Source organism: Ostrinia furnacalis, unplaced genomic scaffold (genome assembly GCF_004193835.3).
Source record: "Ostrinia furnacalis isolate ACB-3 unplaced genomic scaffold, ASM419383v2 OfSCF0076, whole genome shotgun sequence".
In the NCBI taxonomy this organism is placed as follows: domain Eukaryota; kingdom Metazoa; phylum Arthropoda; class Insecta; order Lepidoptera; family Crambidae; genus Ostrinia; species Ostrinia furnacalis.
In genome coordinates this window covers 729791-749107 of record NW_021130315.1, presented here as the reverse complement: position 1 = coordinate 749107, position 19317 = coordinate 729791, and the positions used below count along the sequence as shown (strand labels likewise).

Here is a 19317-nt window from a genome sequence, read left to right as displayed (position 1 = left end):
AAATTAGGTAACTTAATTCTTGGAAATGACAATACATTTTCTTATATTTCTATAAGAACTTTGTTTGACTCTACTTTCATTCAAGTAGAAATTGTGAAAGTACGAGGGAGAATTCAGCTCCCTTGCTAAGTCCCACTCAAAAAAATGTCGCAACTCTCACTGTTATTTTAATCCTTGCGTTTTTTTCACAGCAAACTCAGCGGTCAAACAGCGAAGGAGAAAGAAGAGGACTCTCGCCTCACAACCCTCATGCTCACCATCTTCCTCTGTTTCCTGGCTTGCTTCCTGCCACTCATGATCATGAACGTTGCCGACGATGGGATTACCTACCCTTGGCTCCACATAATAGCGTCCATTTTAGCTTGGGCCTCCAGCGTTATCAACCCACTCATCTACGCTGCAACGAACAGACAGTACAGAGCAGCCTACGCTAATCTCCTCAAGTTTTGTAAGAATAATCCTGTGGCCAAAAGAACAACGTGGGGAAGCAGAACGGTGGGGCAATCGTCGAACTCACCAAATTATGTCGAAAAAAGAAATCCCTTGAAAGATAATCCGACTAAGTTATGAATGTACCTCTACGAATGGCCACAAAATTCATCTTTTGCTATGTCAAATAATGTAGAGCACTCAAATCCATCACTCTTAAGATCAAAATAATTATACCTATTCTCAGAAAGTTTTTTGTACGTCTTGGCCTAAGATGTAGATACAAAAAATCTCTTTGAATGTGTGAACAAGATTATGTAAATGATAATCTAGCTATAGTGGTTGTAATTTAATATAACGTTACTCATTAAGCCGGCTATTTTTAGATATTCGTTGCAAAACAAAATGTTGTTCTAATGATACTCACGAATTTAATTGCACATGATCAAAAGATGGTTTGAACCTTCAACATTTGATTAATATTCCTTCTTTTTGACTTTGGCAAAGTTAATTTGAACACATTAATCATTTACTCTTGTTGAATTTCGTCCCCCAGTTGTGTGCAGTTAAATCAAAACATTTCTACTTCCTGTAGTAGAATGTAAAATTTATGTAAATAATGTCAATACTGTACATACAAAATAAGTTTTTATATTTAAGTAAGTAAATGAAAGCTACTTATTAATATGTATATGAATAACCAAAGTTGATAATGTTATCAATAAATAATAAGAGTAAGAATAATTTATATTTAATATCATTAGCATAATAGTGTCATGAATATTACGGATGTTATTCATAAATAAGCATTGCATTCCTTTAGTAATTAAACCTACCGATAGTCAATGTTTATCAGTGGCTAAAATAATCTAAAAATTATCCTTTACTGTTAAACAAATTATTGTTAAAAGAAAAGAGTAAAAAGTTTTCCTTAATCATTTGTTAACATCACAATTAAAAAATAAAAATAATTCATAAAAGGATGATCAGACAAATTGTAACTCCAACTATTTTTGCACATTTTAATTTTTTTGTTTTCATAAGTGTGGTAAATGGGAATTAAGTATTCCCAGATGCCCCCACTTGAGATTTTTCTATCAAAATGTTTGGCAGGCCATTTAAAATCTTACGATAGCTTAGTTATCTACCTACGTTAAATAAAAAAATATGAGAAGACCGAGTTAGACAAGTTAGATAGGTAACTAATTATTTATCGGATGGTTTTTAATCTGGAACACAAATCTATTTTACCAAAGCGTAAAATATTAATATTTTTAAGCTAACATACATAGAAGCTATCAACTATCAATCATATTTATAATGTTTATTATTATTTTATTATTACAAAGACTGATTTGGAAAAAGTCAATTAGGATTAATGTATCATAGTAGAAATTGATCAATAACAACGCAATTCTCAAAAATGACGGTCTTGTTTACCTACACGCAAAACAAATTAGTTATTTCCCTTCGTAATAAAAAAATCAATGAAAATAAGAACATTTATTTGAAAAAAAAAAAAGATTTTGATTTTAGGGTCAGTGTTGTTTGAGTAGTTAGTTTTTTATGAAGGCTACAGCTTGAATATTGTGTCTCATTATCTGCCACAATATTAGCGCTTAATTTTCATCAAATCAAGACTCGGCGTAATGTAATTTTGAATTTGATATTAACTATAAGGAAAACCTACATAGTTACAAGGGCTGCTCTGGTTTTAGTACACCCTGTATAAACCCAATTTTTCATAAAGAAAAGTGTATTAATATATTTACCAATTTCTACTAGTTATAAGTTAATAAGAAGTTGTTATAATATGTATACCTAATTTGGGCTTAATTATAAGTAATATTTTATGGAGAACCAAAGGTAAAATAAACGTTTTTAATATAATTGAAAGTCAACGTTTTATTTCATACTTTTTTGCTGCCTACCCTCCCTTCCTGCTTTCTTAATTTAATAATGACTGATGACGAAAATTAGCAATTTGTTAAAATAAATTAAGAAGGTTCATTCTAACATTCAAGGAGCTAAACTTTATAGAGCGGATTGTACTTGCCTACTTTTCAATTTAGTTGTCCCTCCAGTAAGGTACGCACAGTGCATAGGTAGGCTCAGGCGCAAGTAAGTACCGTGTACCTACCTGAAAAAAAAATGTGTAGTTGGCAATAATTTGTTAAGATTTTTATGATAATAAATCTTTAATAAATAAATCTTTGGACAATTTCACACAGCGCCAGCTAGCCCCAAAGCAGGCCTGGCTCACTCCGCGCGGTACATCCGATAATTAGATACCTACAGCGAAGCGCCCCGCCGGCGGGTATTATATCAGTCGAGTGTCACGCGCGCGCCCGTCAGGTCGCTGGCGTGCGTTGTAGTATGATTATAATTCTATGATCGAAGTATTATTTAAAAATGGACATACAGAGAAAGAAATATTGTGCGGCGTTCGGGTGTTTAAATTCGAAAAGAAATCTACCGGATTTATCTTTTTTTTTCGCTTCCCAAAGATGCTGAAAGGTATGTTGGCCATGTAGGTAATCAATAATTCTTAGGATAGTATAGGAATCNATGGGAACTGAGACAGTATCGAATGCCTTTTTCAAGTCTAAAAATGTTGCAATACATTTCTGTCCCTTATCAACATTTTCTACAACATGAGACGTTAGTGCCGTGACTGCATCTTCAGTCGAAAGATTTCTCCGAAAGCCGTACTGTGATTCTGATAGAAAATCAATTTTGTTTAAATAATTTACTAGTCTTTTATTTACTAATTTCTCTACTAATTTAGATATTGCCGTTAAAACTGAGATTGGCCTATAATTCGAGACGTCGCTCTTGTTCCCATTCTTATAGACAGGCGTAATAACTGCTCTCTTTAATGCCGCTGGAAAAGTCCCCCTTTCAAAACATAAATTAACCAAGTGGGAAATTATAGGTACTACTATTTCATTAGCTAATTTCAAAAATCTAGTAGGTATGTTGTCAGAACCCGGGGCACTCTCGGATTTAAGGCTCATTAGGGTTAAGTATATCTCTTCAGGATCCGTTTCCAGAAAAACAAAAGATGCAACTGGTGAGCTGTGCAACTGGTTCAAATTATAGGGTTTTTGCAAAGAGGGATCTGGTGTAATTTTACGAGCTAGAGTTTTGCCAATGTTTGCGAAGAACATATTCACGTGGTTAACTGCTACTAGTGGAGTTTCTTTCGAATCCAATAAATCTAGATTACTTGTTTTATTTGTGTTACGGCTGGTTATATCATTTATTGTCTTCCAAAGGGTTTTTGAATTTTTACTATTTTTTGCTAAAATTTCTCGTTCATATTTAGTCTTTACCTTTCTAATTAAATTAACACAAAAATTTCGATACCTTTTGTAGGTGATTTTTAAAATTTCGTCAAACGGGTTAGATCGTGATTTTTGCTGCAAGTCATTTCTATTTCGGATACATTTTAATAGACCTGGTGTAATCCAAGGTTTAATCAAGCGGTCTTTGGAAACTATAGGCTTTGTAGTAGTGCTATTAATTAAACATTGTTGTAATGTAGTTATTAGGGTATCAGTCAGTTCAGCAGGATTATTATATGTCATAAGATCATTTATGTTACTTTCTTTCAGGCAAGTGATTGCCTTTACGTAGTTAACAATTGTCTGATATTTTGTTTTATGGATTTCAGGTTTCATGGTACTGCTTAATTTTAAAAATATCATACGATGGTCTGTTACAGTGCTATCAAATACCACAATAGATGCCGAAAATATGCTACTATCTATTTTTAACATGAAGTGATCAAGACAAGTGTGTTCCCTTGTGGGCAGTACGTGGCCTGGAAGGAGACCATGCATAGCAAGCATATTGAGATATGACAGCTTATTAGAACGTTCATGTGAGCTCAAAAATGAGGTAACATTATCAACCAACACGCGTTCCGGTGGCAGTTTCCTCATTCGAATCGCTTCCAGCCAGACAATGTGTGCAGTCATTTTGAAAATTTTGTTGTTTTCAATTCTCATAGTAGGTAATTAATACTAAACATACCCAGGTAAAGGATCTTCGGAAGTAGCCAAAGGATACCCACAAAAGCTAAAGCAAAAAGAAGTAACTATTAAATTTGAAATTTGCTTTTTCCAGCGACTTTGCGTGAATTGTGGTCTGTTAAGTATAGCCTATGTTATTGAGGGATAATGTAGCATTCTAACAGTGAAAGAATTTATGAAATCGATGTAGTAGTTTTTGAGTTAATTCTTTACAAACATACAAAAATAAAAATCTTTCCTCTTGTAATATTAGCATGATTTAAAAGCTTTCAAAAGTTACTATTAACAAGATTGAGTGTCTTCAAATGTTCTTTACGTCTATTTTACTACGAAGTTGTGACATAAAATTCAATTAATAACTAAATGTAGTAAGTGACATTCCACTGCTCACCTTCTAACGAGGGTCTTGTAAGTCAATTAAAACTAGCAGAATTTGATAATTCGTCACGGTGCCACCCCTAATTGTTTAAATTTGCCCTTGTAAGCCTATCAATAGAACATGGAGGTCTGGGCACAGTCGGCATTAGTTCTATCAAATTGTCCTAATTTTAGTATGATTTAGGGAAAATGACCCTATTTACGATCGTCAGTCGAGTACGTCATCATGAGGTACATACATCAAATAAATAAATACCTTTTGAAAACAGCCATCTTGTTCCGAACTAAGCAAAGCATATACTTTAGCTACCGGTAGGTAGGAGTTTGTAAATACAAAGTAAATAATTAACTTTAATTATTAACCTGCAACATACTAACAGCGCTCTACATGACGCAAAGGCTGACTGGCATAAAAAGTTTGGCATTAAGTCCAAATAAAAATCCATAGAAAACACACCTAAAATGTAAAAAAAATACCTATTTGTCTTGTGCGGGGATCGAATCCGCGACTTCTGACAATCTCAACAAGTTCATCACTTAGGCTGGTTCCCTTCTATGATCTGAGGCTGGGTTGCACAAAAATCTGTCAAACTCCATACAAAACCACCGGTTATCGTTAAAATTACTGTTAAAGTTAGGTGGTGCAACTCAGCCTAATATTTCTAGTTTCTTTGGCAGCTAATATTAAACCCCAGCCTTACAATAAAATATCGAATCTTCGACTCAGACACCCTACAATAGACGTTCAACCAATCAGACACTCCGAACTGTCTCTGCATACTGATCACTGATATTATGCCTACATCTGGAGTGTCCCTTATGCCGACGACATAAGATTCAATTTAGCTTGACGTGACGATCGCGAGAATGTCAAAGACTAAATACATAAAGAGGTTACATTGGTTTGATTTTTGCAAAAAGTCGAACGTGGTCTGGCGGTTTAATATTTGATGTCGGCTTAAAATAATGCTGAAATAACTTCACTGTTTTTTAGCCTCTTACATTAAATTATAGCTTTTGCCTACGGCTTGACGACCTACGACTATGTTACTCAAAAATAATGTAGCATTCTATGGTAAAATAATTTTTAAAATCAGACCAGTGGTTTTTGATGTTATTCGTAACAAACATAAAAACCTTTCCTCTTTAAAATATTAATGTGATTCAAGAAATCAAATAAAAACATTACACAAAAAAAAGAAGTAACTCAACAAACATAAACATTCTCAGCTTTAACGATTAATCGATTCATCGAATCACGCGATCGATTCGGCCACAATCGATTAGGTTCCCGCCCCGGTACAAGTTCTACACGTGTTTTATCACTGGCTAAGTGGGTTACAGGTTCGATGCATTATTTATGCCCTGTATTGATTAAAGGTGGGAAGATTTCATTGTTAAAAATACACATTAATTTATTTAATGTTACTTTAGATTTAATTTAGGTTTTCAATTTGAATACTAAGCAAAACCAGCTTTGTTCTTGGCGAGCTGAGCCTTGACATACGGGACTATTCCCACCTCTACTTCCCACCGCTGCAACTCCTGTGTAGCCAGGATCTACAGCAGTCTTTCCCAAAGTGGGCGATAACGCCCCCTTGTGGGCGCTGCAGGCTTAAAGGGGGGCGGTAAGAGACCCAGAAATGGGTGAATATCAACAAACTCGTTTTTTGCCTAATTCCGGTGGCGAATTTTAATTTCCACTTTCCAAAACTTTTTTGTGGCAGAAATAATAGTAAACAACTTGTATTATTCAATGATATGGTAGAGATCAAAATATTATTAATACTTCTCGAGATATGTCAATTTGAAATTATCAAGAGCCACCGAAATTGTGTTTGAGCCACCGGAATTAACAACCAATCCACCGAAATTTATTTATACAGCGGACTTCAGAATGTTACGGATGATTNTACACCTATACTTATATACTTTTTTTTTAAATACATACATATTATACATAGTAACACCCAGACCCGTCACAGAAATTAAAATTCATCATTTCAATTTCTGCCCGGCCGGGAATCGAACCCGGGACCTCTCGGCATAGTAGCCCGTTCTGAACCACTACACCAAACGGCCGACATATACAGGGTGTCCCAAAAACAATGGATAACCCTATAACCATCGATAGGCCTCGCCATGGTCTCCCTAACGTCCAATTTTGACCCCAGTAAAAATATCACCGTTTTCAAGATTTTTAAGTATTTGTGCATTTTTAGAAAATTGCCACCTGCGATTACTTTTTCTCATGCCATTTCTACAAATGAGGATACTTTTCAATCTAGTTTTTTTTCCTTATCACAAGGGATAGTTGGGCTATCAAAAGAAAAGATTAAAATTCAACAAACTAGTTTAAAAGTATGAAAATTTTAAGAAATTGCAGAGAAGAAGGAAAAATTAATTCATTGTCTTGCACTTTTGATCAGCCATCGTGTAAAAAAAATGTAGGAAGACCATCGTGCCCATTACCTTAAAAACTTCCTTGGTTAATTGAGATTCTAAAAAGGTATCACAAGCCTATGTATTCTGTATTATTTTTATCTTATGGCTACTTGAATAGCAACTAGTATGAAAACTGCAAAAATGAGTTTTTCTCGTAATAGTTAAACTAGGACTGCATAGTGGCATTAAATACAAATGGATAATTTTTAGCGTAGGAATTTAAATAAAGCAACATTTTATCATCATCATCATCATCATTTCAGCCGTAGGACGTCCACTGCTGAACATAGGCCTGTACCCTAATGATTTTCATAATGACCGCTTGGTAGCGGCCTGTATACAGCACCTTCCTGCTTATCTTTATGAGGTCGTCGGTCCACTTTGTAGGTGGACGTCCTACGATGCGCTTTCCGGTACGTAGCCTCCACTTGAACCCTGTTGCCCCATTGGCCGTCCGTTCTGCGTTTTTGTGATTACTTAATTTTTGTTTTACACCTTATAAATGTGCCTATAGACAGATGCCCGTGATGATACACGGCTCGGAAACGTGGATTTTTTGCACAGCGTGCTATGGAAGGGGCTATGCTCGGGTTTCTTTACGAAACCGTATCAGAAATTAGGAGACCTGTAAACGAACTAAAGTCGCTGACATAGCCCGACGGATCAGCAAGCTGAAGTGGCAAAGGGCAAGGCACAGTAGTTCGCAGAACTGAGGCAGCAGGATTCAAGTGGAGGCTACGTACCGGAGAGCGCATCGTAGGACGTCCACCTACAAAGTGGACCGACGACCTCATAGAGATAAGCAGGAAGGTGCTGTATGCAGGCCGCTACCAAGCGGTCATTATGAAAATCATTAGGGTACAGGCCTATGTTCAGCAGTGGACGTCCTACGGCTGAAATGATGATGATGATGATGATAAAATGTTGCTTTATTTAAATTCCTACGCTAAAAATTATCCATTTGTATTTAATGCGACTATGCAGTCCTAGTTTAACTATTACGAGAAAAACTCATTTTTGCAGTTTTCATACTAGTTGCTATTCAAGTAGCCATAAGATAAAAATAATACAGGATACATAGGCTTGTGATACCTTTTTAGAATCTCAATTAACCAAGGAAGTTTTTAAGGTAATGGGCACGATGGTCTTCCTACATTTTTTTTACACGATGGCTGATCAAAAGTGCAAGACAATGAATTAATTTTTCCTTCTCTTCTGCAATTTCTTAAAATTTTCATATTTTCAAACTAGTTTGTTGAACTTTGATCTTTTCTTTTGATAGCCCAACTATCCTTTGTGATAAGGAAAAAAACTAGATTGAAAAGTATCCTCATTTGTAGAAATGGCATGAAAAAAAATAATCGCAGGTGGTAATTTTCTAAAAATGCACATAAACTTAAAAATCTTGAAAACGGTGATATTTTTACTGGGGTCAAAAATGAACGTTAGGGAGATCATGGCGAGGCCTATCGATGGTTACAGGGTTATCCATTGTTTTTGGGACACCCTGTATATAATAATTTAGGTAATTAATTAGTCGTCACTAAGTATAAAATTAATGAAAATGAAATGACAAACGTAAGTTTTAAGTTCGAATCCATTGACCTCGGGTGGTTATTCAAACCGGGCCATTGTAAAATTAAATTATTTTTCTTTACCTTAAAATATCTACTCCAGTAATCGTAAAATTATTCACAAATCACTCACTATAACACTAAGTACCTAATCAAAATGTCGATCGCGTCAAATCAGTCTGGGATATTTTGCGCGGGCGCAGTTTTTCAAATATTTTGAGAATAGTGTAGTAAGCATAGACAAGACTTTTTATTTTTACGTCGGGAAATCCTATGTCAATGGGGACGGCCAGTGGGTTAAGTAGGACTCTCCCCGCCTGCTCACTAAAGGCGGGACCTACCCACTAAAACCCGACGGTGTCCACGAGAGACCAAAGAAACGAGAGAGCGAGTTATTGTCCTAGTATAGGAGCCGCCAATAAAAGCTATGCAGATATTATTCACTATTTTTTATTTTTGCTTGGTACACGACTTGTGCTTTGCCATTTCCATGTTGCAACGCGGAAACGGATTAAATAAAAAAGAATTCGGATAATAAATAATTATCTTCGCATAAAAAAGTTATAATTAATGCGTGAATTGAAACTGCGAATGATCTGCATAATCTGTGGACTCTACTCTAACTTGTCTTTGGTTAGCCATCGACGGATTTCAGAGTGACAGTTCTTGGTCAAGCTAATTTCCGAAGGAAATCTTAAAAAATGGCAAAAAGGATTTCACAGAGCTCTGTAAATTGGGCTGCTTTAGCCGAGAGAGTCCCGGCTGAGCAGAGGGGAAACTTGGCGACATTCAAAGTTAGATCCGATGGATACCTGCGAAGGTTAGTTTTTCATGTTCATGTTACATAATTTTTGTTGGTGCGTTTCTGGTTATCTGAATTATATTTGCAGGGTATTGGCTAACCCCCCGGAGCCGCCCAAGATCAACTGGGCTATGTACAAACAGACCATTCCCGTTGCTGGTATGGTAGACACTTTCCAGAAGCAATACGAAGCTCTGAAGATCCCGTACCCAGCGGACACACAGACCGCCTTAGTGGAAGCCCAGTGGGCTGAAGTCAAGAAAGCCATCCAGGCCTTCGTCCAAGAATCCAACGCTAGCATTGCCTCGTAAGTTTATTTTTATTTCAAGATTAATCCCATGTTTTTCCAATGACATTGTAACATGTTCTGCTATGATTAAATGTTCATGATTACTGCAAAATACAATGTAAATAAAATGACAAATTCTAAGCTAAGACAAACATCATTGGAATTATGATTGATATTATCCAGTTAATATTATAAAATTATTTCTTTTTGTGTAGGTATGAGAAGGAAATCGCTGCCACCAAGGCTCTCCTCCCGTACGACCAGATGACAATGGAAGACTACAACGACGCCTTCCCCGAACAAGCTCTGGACCCCGTCAACAGGCCGACCTTCTGGCCCCACAACCCCGAGGAGCAGCCTGGCTACGTTGACCCTGACCAGCCAGCGTCGTCCCACTAAACTTTCAACTTGCGCCTTGGCTCGACAATTACTAAAATATAATGTGATCCAGCTATTTGCATGATAGTTGAATTGTGTCTTGTCGAGGAGTCAGAATCAGTAATAAGTTCAGTTTATCATGTATTTATGTAGGAGTAAAGTGTTAAAATATATTTTTGTTTTTCAATGTCTACTCTAGTTTCCATGACTCCCATCCAATGTCCATGAAATCTTGTTGGGAGTTTATAACTAACCAAATCCACTCAATGCATTAAAGATCTTTTCTAGAAACCACAGCCACTTACCTGAGGGTTGGGTCTGTGGTTGGGGATGCACATGAGGTAGGGTTTTATTCTAAAATTTAGAATCTAAATTAATTAACCTGATGACCATTAAAAAAATGAAATTCAAAAATTGTGAGTGACTAGAAAGGGTCTCAGATACGAAGACCATGGAAGTTGACCTAATAGGTCTTAGGGTCTTTTAATGTTTTCCAATAGGAATTTGATCTACACACTAATCTAATCAGGCACATAAAAGAGTGCATTACCGCAGCAAAATTTTTATAAATGTTGTGCTTTAGAGAGTCGAGAGTATAGCAGATAATTAGTGGCCAAATTTCTGCTCACGATGGACTAATTATCTGCTATACTCTCGACTCTCTAAAGCACAACATTTATAAAAATTTTGCTGCGGTGATGCACTCCACATAAAATCATCTAACACACAGGGGAGAGGGAAAATCAAATCATACACAACATTATAATACTTCTATCAATATTTATTACATGAATTGCACATGTTACTGTTGCCACAATGTATGTATAGGAATGTAACACTTCTATTGGGAGTATACTGACCAAAAACTACCATGAGTAGCAATATGTACTAGCAGTGAAGTGACTATATTTAATAGTACACCTCTAACTACATTTTAATATATTTTTAGTACATAGTAAATCTTTATTACAAGTACTTTGATTTATATTAATAAATTCTCTACACTATTAATTTTAAATAGATTGGACAATTTGTCATGGTGTTCCTTACCACTCTCAATAAATGTGCAATGTATAATTAAATCAATCACCTCATAAACATAATTATGCTTTCTTTCGGACAATTTTGCTATTTCTGACGTCACAGCTTAAGGAATTTAGGAACTGAGTTACTCTCCGATCCCTCCTCTTGCAAAAGAAAGTTGTACAATACAAACAAAGCTCTAACCAAGTAATTAATGCTCAATTTGCAATGCAAAAAGTTGTAAGATATTATCCAGATGGGATAAAGTTAATGCAGAACAGATGCAGCAAATGTAAATATGAAACATGGCTGTGACGTTCATAAATAAAATAATAATAAAAACCTTTTTCTATCAACGAATGATGCTATATAAACACTTTATAATAATTATTATACTATAGATAAAATTTGAAAATGACCTATGCATTTGGCGTGCCCATAAAAAACTGTAGATAATCGCAAAGCTCAGTTTTATGTTAGGCAAGCTCAGACGTGTTAAAAGCTTCGTTCGCGATGTTATCAAATCAATCACAAACATGGAAATTAAGACCGTTCTTTAAAATCTAACTTAGGACAAATTCTGTCTTAACCGATATGTAATTTAGCTATTTAACCCGCTTCTATTTGGCCCCAAACTTCGCGGGCGGCGGGGGAGGTTGGGCGTACATGTTATAATAACTAGTTGGAGGGGGCGCGTTGTACCCGGACTGCGATTGGTTCTGAAACTGGTTGTTGAAGCCTTGGTTCTGGGGGTAGTTGGGTTTGAAGCCTTGGTTCTGGTTGTAGCCTTGATTCTGGTAGTTTGAGGGTGTAAAGGAGGATGGGGCGCCGCGTCCGCGTGGTCCGCCCCTGCCGCGGCCGCGGAAGCCGGAGCCGCCGTCGCGGGAGAACGAGCTGTCTTTGTTGAAGGAAGAGGATCGGCTGAAGCCGTCGCCGCGGCCGCCGAAGCCGCCTGAGTTGCTGTTGTACCCGTCTGAGTTGTTGTCCCAGCGGGAACCTGTGAATAAAATGTAGATTCATTTTTGGTTATAATTTGCGTAATCAAAATTTTAAGAGTCTTAAAATTTACCTTACATAACGATACTGCATAAGCCATTAAATTGATCGATGACTTCAATAAGGAAGTCTCATAGAAGACGTATTGATCGCTTAAGTCCGGTCGCCGAACACGTAGGATTTGGTCCAATGACCCTGTTGGCTGTCGCGCACGCACACTCACTGCGGCCGCCCGTCGCACAGTCGCGACAGCAATATAATAATTACGCGCGAGCGATAAGGATGGGTAGCTTGGGGTCATTGGACTAAATTCTACGTGCTCGGCGACCGGACTTTACCTTTACAATAGAAAAAAATCGTGCCAAATGCTTCAACAAATACATAATTCTTACCTCCCCTGTCGCCAAATCTGCTGCCGCCACGGCCCCTCGGACCACCGCGGCCGCGTCCACCGCGCGAGTCTCCATCGTCGCGGTCGCGGAATCGCCCACGACCTTCAAAAATGAATAAGGTATTTAAACGATATAAGATATTTTAGTCGAATATGATGTGGGTATAATTTACCCCATGTTCCTTTATCCCAGTGTTTTTCAACCTGTGGGTCGCGACCCCCTGGAGGGTCGCAAAGCCTCTATAGGGGGTCGCGAGAGGTCGTTAAAACAACCTCTGTAAAAAAACAGTAAATTATATCCGAAATGCGAATGCATAATAAATGTTAATGTCGTATGGATTAAAGTATTCGGTCCCTACAACATCTTTGTAACATTATAAAATGCATGAAAAAAAAACCGGACGGTCGGGGTCCCTGCAAAAATTTTTTTTTCCTACTAGGGGGGTCGCCAAATATTTTTTTCATACAGGGGGGTCGTGTTATGAAAAAGGTTGAAAAACACTGCTTTATCCCAACTGCTTTTAGTTTAAACTAACAATATAAATGCGATAGTCACTTTCTGGTAAGATTTTTATTACGAAATCGCTGAACCAATTACTTATTATAAAGATTTATTGAACCCAGGAGGACAATAGACTATATACCTTATGTCGCAAAAATAGGGTATGATGGCATCATTGAATTTACTAGACCGAAAATTATTTCTATTGTAGTGTTTATATTACTCACCGTATTTTCCCTTGAATCCCATTCCGCATTGAGCTAATTCTAGTAATTTAGGATTAACCACTTGGTTTGCCTCTTGCAGCACTGACATCAAATCCCTGGCCTAAAAAAGAAGAAAATTGTGTCACACAAGTTTGAAAGATCTAAATATATTCTTTATAGCTTTGTTGGACAGTTACCCACCTTGGCAGAATTGTTAGGAGTAAACAATGTGTAGGCAGTGCCCGTGTTTTGAGACCGACCCGTGCGCCCAATACGGTGCACATAGTCCTCAGAATTATTTGGATAGTCATAGTTTATCACAAATTTCACATCTTCCACATCTGCGCGGAAAACGACAAAACATGTTAGAAGAAGCAAGACAATGCATTTCGTACATCCATGAAATATTGAAAACAAAAGCAACATCCAGACAAAAAATAAATAAAACAACTCAGTGGAAAAATTCTTGAATTTAAAGGTCCCAAAGTGGCTCCTTGCGGAACCCCTTCGGATTTGATACAACCAGCGACCACATACTTTTTCGAAGCATTATTATTTCATCTGATCAGACAAGATAAATGCGAGTAACTCAAATAAAAGTTAAGTATCAAGAGATTTACATTGTCGAAAGCTTTAACTAAATCAAAATAATTATGCAAATTCAAGAATTCTTTCCATGACTATTTAGAGAGATGTTTACCTTATCGAACGACGCCGTGGTATGAAGAGACAGCTGGAAATAACTGTATTATGCCCGTCAGTGGTTCCGGAGTGTTGTAGGCCAAGAGTGGATCGGTGTGCTGACTTAACGCCTCGTATATAACCCGCTAACTTGTCAGGTGGCGTAGGGCAGGGCAACCTTTAGTTTTCAGTAAATCTCTCATGACATTTAACCAAGCATGTATTGCTCTAGTGCATGTGACGGTCTTACGCTACATTATTACGTTAATCAAGAATGTTATCAACTTCAAAATTATTAATTTCACTTTCCCTGTCGCAAAATTTTACTTGTAAGTTTTCTTCAGAAAATATTTGGTTTATAAAAATCAGTAAGACCACATTCACCGCTACACCCATCAAAATTGTTGTTACTTTACAAAGAGGCAGCATGCTAAATCGAACAGTGTGCGCTGACAGTTTAAGTAATGCTGTCATTAATGATACCATCATTATCGCAATCACAATGATTATCGTGAGGTCAGCAACACACCGCTAGGCTAGCCGTTAACTCTGCACGCATGCGCCTCTGAAATGAAAACAACATTCGAGAATAATGCCAAGTCAGTCATGGAAATTTATCCATATCATCGGGCTATGATATTGTGGAACCTTACGACTATTACGAAACTGTTATTCCAATTTAAAACATTTGAAATTGACTATGATTTCTTCAATGTAAATGATAAAATTCAGAGTTCTGTTCTTACAAAGTTGATACAAGTTGATAGTGCAGTTTTAGAAATTCCAACAAATTAGTAACTTTTGTAATACATACAATAATTTTTAAACTTTCAAATTGTGCCATTTGTGACAGAAAAACACTGGAATAAGAATATCGTAAGATACAAATCGCGGCCCGAGAATAGTTCTAAATGGTAATATCAAGCCATTGCTTTTTCTTTAATTACTATTTGGTGGCCTATGTTCCAATATCCACATATAAATTATCTCAATTCACAATCGCCATGTCAAATCCACCAACTGCGTGCAATTCCTTTTGCTTTGTGGATAAGTGCCTTGTGGTCCAACGATTTATGTCGCCAACCAACACTTATATTGTCGAGAAATTGCTCCTAACCTGTTTTCACGGGTCACCATTTTGAAACCCATTTGACATCAAAATAATTCGTGAATACTGGAACTGTTTTAAATACGGTTGGCATCAATCACAACCTTGTTCAAAAATTGACAGCAATGGCATCAAATACCTCCTCTACGCTCCTGACATCTCTTAGACCTTTACACCCCGGTGGAACAGTGCGAGATGATTTACAAACCTTTGCGATTGCGTTTACATTAAAAAACCTCGGCACTGTTTGGATATTAATCTTCTGTTTGATGCCTTCATTATTGTTCAATTCTACACAGGCGGGAGTAGTATCACCACCATTGATTTATATCTTGTAATAAATATTTATAGCATTTTCTTTAAAAGGTGGCACAAACATAAGATAGTCAACGTCTGGGCAATTTACAGTAACACATATTTTTACATCATTCATCTCAACATCTCAATATTTCGCATTATGTTTAGTACCTTGTGTTAAATTGGATTTAACTTTTGTACAATGTTGAGATTCATATAGCCAAGACCGAATAATTTTAATCTCTGGTGTACTTTTCGTTCATCCTAACGTCTCGCATTCGGGTTCATTTAGTACTCTAATATGCTTTTTATGGGTCAACCTTACCTAAGCCCCTGGCAGCGACATCAGTAGCGACCAGAATGCCTCCAGCAGACGTCTGTCTGAACTGATTCAATACGTAGTCGCGGTCCAGCTGATTTTTGTCGCCGTGGATGGCCAGAGCGCGCCAACCCGCTCGGTTTATGGATTTTGTTATTTCGTCCACCTAAGGAAGGTAAGTATTTGGAGAACTGTAGGCTAGATTATTCTCTAGCTAGGGCATTTTCTGCTTTGTGAGATTTGTTACTTTGAACATTTTCATTATTTATCCATTGCTTGATTAGGCACCAAGTTAATGATCAGTAATAAATTGCTTTCAACTATCATGACAAAGCAAATCTAGCTCAAAGTAGAGCTTGTACAATGACGAATAGATAAGAGATAAACATACTTAGCTAATTATTAGATGATGAAAATTAAAAAATATACTGACCTTTCTCTTAGTCTCTGCAAATATGATTGTTTTGGTTTCTTCCTCTGAAGATATTTCTGTTAACAATGTGATGAGCTTCTCATTTTTCTCCCACTCCTCACAGACATCCACTATCTGGAGGATATTGTGGTTGGCAGACAAGGATAGAGATCCAATGTTGATCTGGATGTAGTCATGGAGGAACTCTTCAGCCAAGTTCTGGACCTCTTTTGGCCAGGTGGCTGACCACATGAGAACCTAGAACGAAATAATTTACTTACTGTTACTGGACAGACCAGATCAAAACTGTGGATGGTACCCTATACAAGTGCACTGAGTTGACCAGGAAAAGAGAGGTGACGAGGCGAGGTATCCTTATAAGGCGAGCAAAATCCCCAACAAATCACAACTCATGACGATTATGACCTCTCTGTCAAGAATGTAACAACTGAGACTGTAACATGTGAGACAAGGACAACTTGTATCAATAGTGCATTATGAACAATAGACTTACTTGTCTGTCTGGACGAATTTGTTCAATGATTTTACGAATCTGTGGCTCGAAACCCATATCCAACATCCTATCAGCTTCATCCAGAACCAAGTATGTACACCTCTTTAGATTTGTAGTATCTGCAAAAGATAAAAATGTTGATTGAAAAGAGGAAAAAAGCAATCAGCAGTCTACTGATACCTTTTCAGTATCATTGTATTGTAACTACCTACTCGTTAATTATGTATTGTTGTACAGTCGAATTTTTTAGAATTCAGTAGATACTTAAACAAATATGGCCAACTGACATAAAAACATTTTTAATCTGTTCACTAGCACTTTCTTTATTGCTAGGTAAAGGCAACTAGTTCTAACGATTGCTGCCCTCATTCAGGTGCTTCCTGACAATCAGTAGGTCAAAAGTCAGTCCATAAAAAATCAATGTATGAAATTAATTACCTTTTTCCAAGAAATCAATCAGTCTTCCAGGAGTAGCAATTACAATTTCAACGCCTCGCTCCAGACACCTGCCTTGCGGTCCCTTAGGAGCTCCACCGAAGATGCAAGTGTTACGCACTTGCACGCTTTGACCGAAATCTGTGGCGACCTGTAAAATAGAAGATAACATTCAGAGACATTGTATATTTAGTTTTATATCCCCAAAAATGATTAAATGAAGCTAAAATAATCAAACCGTGTGAACTGTGATTGTGTATTATATGAACGTCTTACGAGCTTATAGATTTACATAGATTGATATGTGCATGACTCATGAATTTATGTTTATAGTTTAATTAATAGGTAGTATAAACTGAATTTCACATAAAGCTGTTAGCTAAAAGCAGACTTTTCAATCATCAGATTATTCGATCAAATACTATTGTAATTTTTCTGGCAATTGAAAAATCAGCATTACGAAAAATTACATGTTATTTTTGTGGATCGTGAAGTGAATGACTTGTGAAATGGCACCATAAAATAAATGCTCACTAAAATACAAAGGTAGAATAAAATAACTAAAAATACAAAAACAATAAAAACAAAAGTAGATACAGAAACAGTGCCAAAAACTAAAAAAGTACTAAGGTTACGTTCAGAAACCTTACCTAGCCAGAGAAAATAAATTTTGAATTTAGAAATTGAAGAAATAATTTGGAAAACAAGCCAAAAAGTCTTTTTTAGGTTTTCGAACATAGCCTGCCCTTCAGGAAGCTAATTACTACATAATTATTAATATTGAATCAATTACTATATCCAAGTCGCTTGGATCGCTGTCCATCATCTCTGCAGCGATCCCGTTCATTGAGATCAACGTCTGTTGCGGCACAATGAAAAACAAACGCTTCTTATAATATAATCTGATTGTTAGTAACAATAAAATGGACATTTACATTGTGAAAGTAAAATTTGATCAGTGGCAGGCCTAATTCTTCCCTAATAAAGAAGTAAAAAATCATAAAACATACAATTGGAAACCAATTTCTTACCTGCTGAATTTGCTGTGCCAACTCCCTAGTCGGGGCTAACACAAGGACAATGGGACCTTCATCCCTCAAAAGCCTCGGTTGATTGATTATATGAACAATGGCTGGCAGAATATAAGCCAGGGTTTTCCCTGAACCAGTTTGAGCAATTCCCACCATATCACGCCCAGAGAGAGCTATGGGCCACCCTTGCGCTTGAATAGGAGTGGGGTTCGGGAAACCCTGCTTCAAGATCTCTTTCATAGCATAATCGGGGAAACCACCCTCTTCGAAATACATACTCGGCGCGGGCACGTCGCGGCCTCGCACCGTGATCTGATGTTGGCTGCGGTAGGCTTCCACCTCAGCCGGGGACCGCCTTTCGACGTTCGGATGGGGGACATAGAAGTTCTTTTGGAAAGGCGTGAGCTGGATCGAGTCCCATCTGATTTTGCGCAAGTTATTTCCGGGCTGGTCGTTTTTGAAGCCACCGCGGAAGTCGTCGCGGCCGCCGCGGCCTCCTCCACCGAACCCTCGGCCGCTATCTCGGCCGTCGCGACCGTCCCGGCCTCCTCGGCCTCGGCCGCCGCCGCCGCTTCGACCTCTGTCTAATGAACGGTCGCTGGAGCGTCCGCCGCGGGACCCGCCGCCGCCCCTGCCGCCTCCACGACCACCACGGCCTCCGCCCCGTCCACCACCACGACCACCGCCGCGCCTATCATCGTACCTGAACAAAAATTAGGACGCTCTCAAAACAATCCATTGCACAAATTCGCTTATCACTCGTAGTATACTTACATGTTTCTAACGCTCACAAATTCACTTCACACTAAGTAAATAATTTATTTATAACTTTGAACCTACTAAATACTTAAGTAACAATTATTGTTTTCTAACTAAAATGCGTCGCTGGAAAATCAATCTAAAATTCCAATCAGAAGAAGCCAGCAGACGCCATTTTAGCACTTTGATGACATACAAAACATTTCCTGTTTATTGATGTACTTTATATTTAGAAATCATGTGATAATTTTAAAAATAAGTATATAATATATATAAAAAATGGTAATATAATTATTTAAACCATTTATTTA

The 19317-nt window shown here is 37.4% G+C and overlaps 3 protein-coding genes across 4 annotated transcripts in view; 2 read left to right on the top strand and 1 right to left on the bottom strand.

Moving 5' to 3' along the window:
• The window catches only part of Tre1 (Trapped in endoderm 1), a 33798-nt gene extending 31698 nt beyond the window's left edge, over positions 1-2100 (top strand). For both annotated transcript variants that reach the window (XM_028301744.1, XM_028301752.1), the window contains exon 6: positions 192-2100. In XM_028301744.1, coding sequence (XP_028157545.1) covers positions 192-570 — 379 coding nt within the window. In that variant the 3' untranslated portion in view covers positions 571-2100. The remainder of the gene's footprint in view (positions 1-191) is intronic.
• Positions 2101-9483: 7383 nt separating this feature from the next.
• Positions 9484-10465, top strand: ATPsynD (ATP synthase, subunit D). Its single transcript, XM_028301762.1, has 3 exons — positions 9484-9683; positions 9754-9972; positions 10170-10465. Exons 1-3 carry the CDS (start codon positions 9565-9567, stop codon positions 10351-10353), a joined length of 522 nt encoding a protein of 173 aa, XP_028157563.1. The 5' UTR covers positions 9484-9564; the 3' UTR covers positions 10354-10465.
• A 630-nt stretch (positions 10466-11095) lies between these two features.
• On the bottom strand, positions 11096-19192 carry LOC114350894 (ATP-dependent RNA helicase DBP2-A). The gene is made up of 10 exons (XM_028301851.1): positions 19022-19192; positions 18248-18950; positions 17220-17367; positions 16782-16900; positions 16289-16525; positions 15862-16021; positions 13652-13791; positions 13472-13571; positions 12744-12845; positions 11096-12352 (listed from the first exon to the last, which is right to left on the bottom strand). Coding segments are annotated over exons 1-10 (2088 nt in total). The 5' UTR covers positions 19024-19192; the 3' UTR covers positions 11096-11975.
• Positions 19193-19317: the final 125 nt, after the last annotated feature.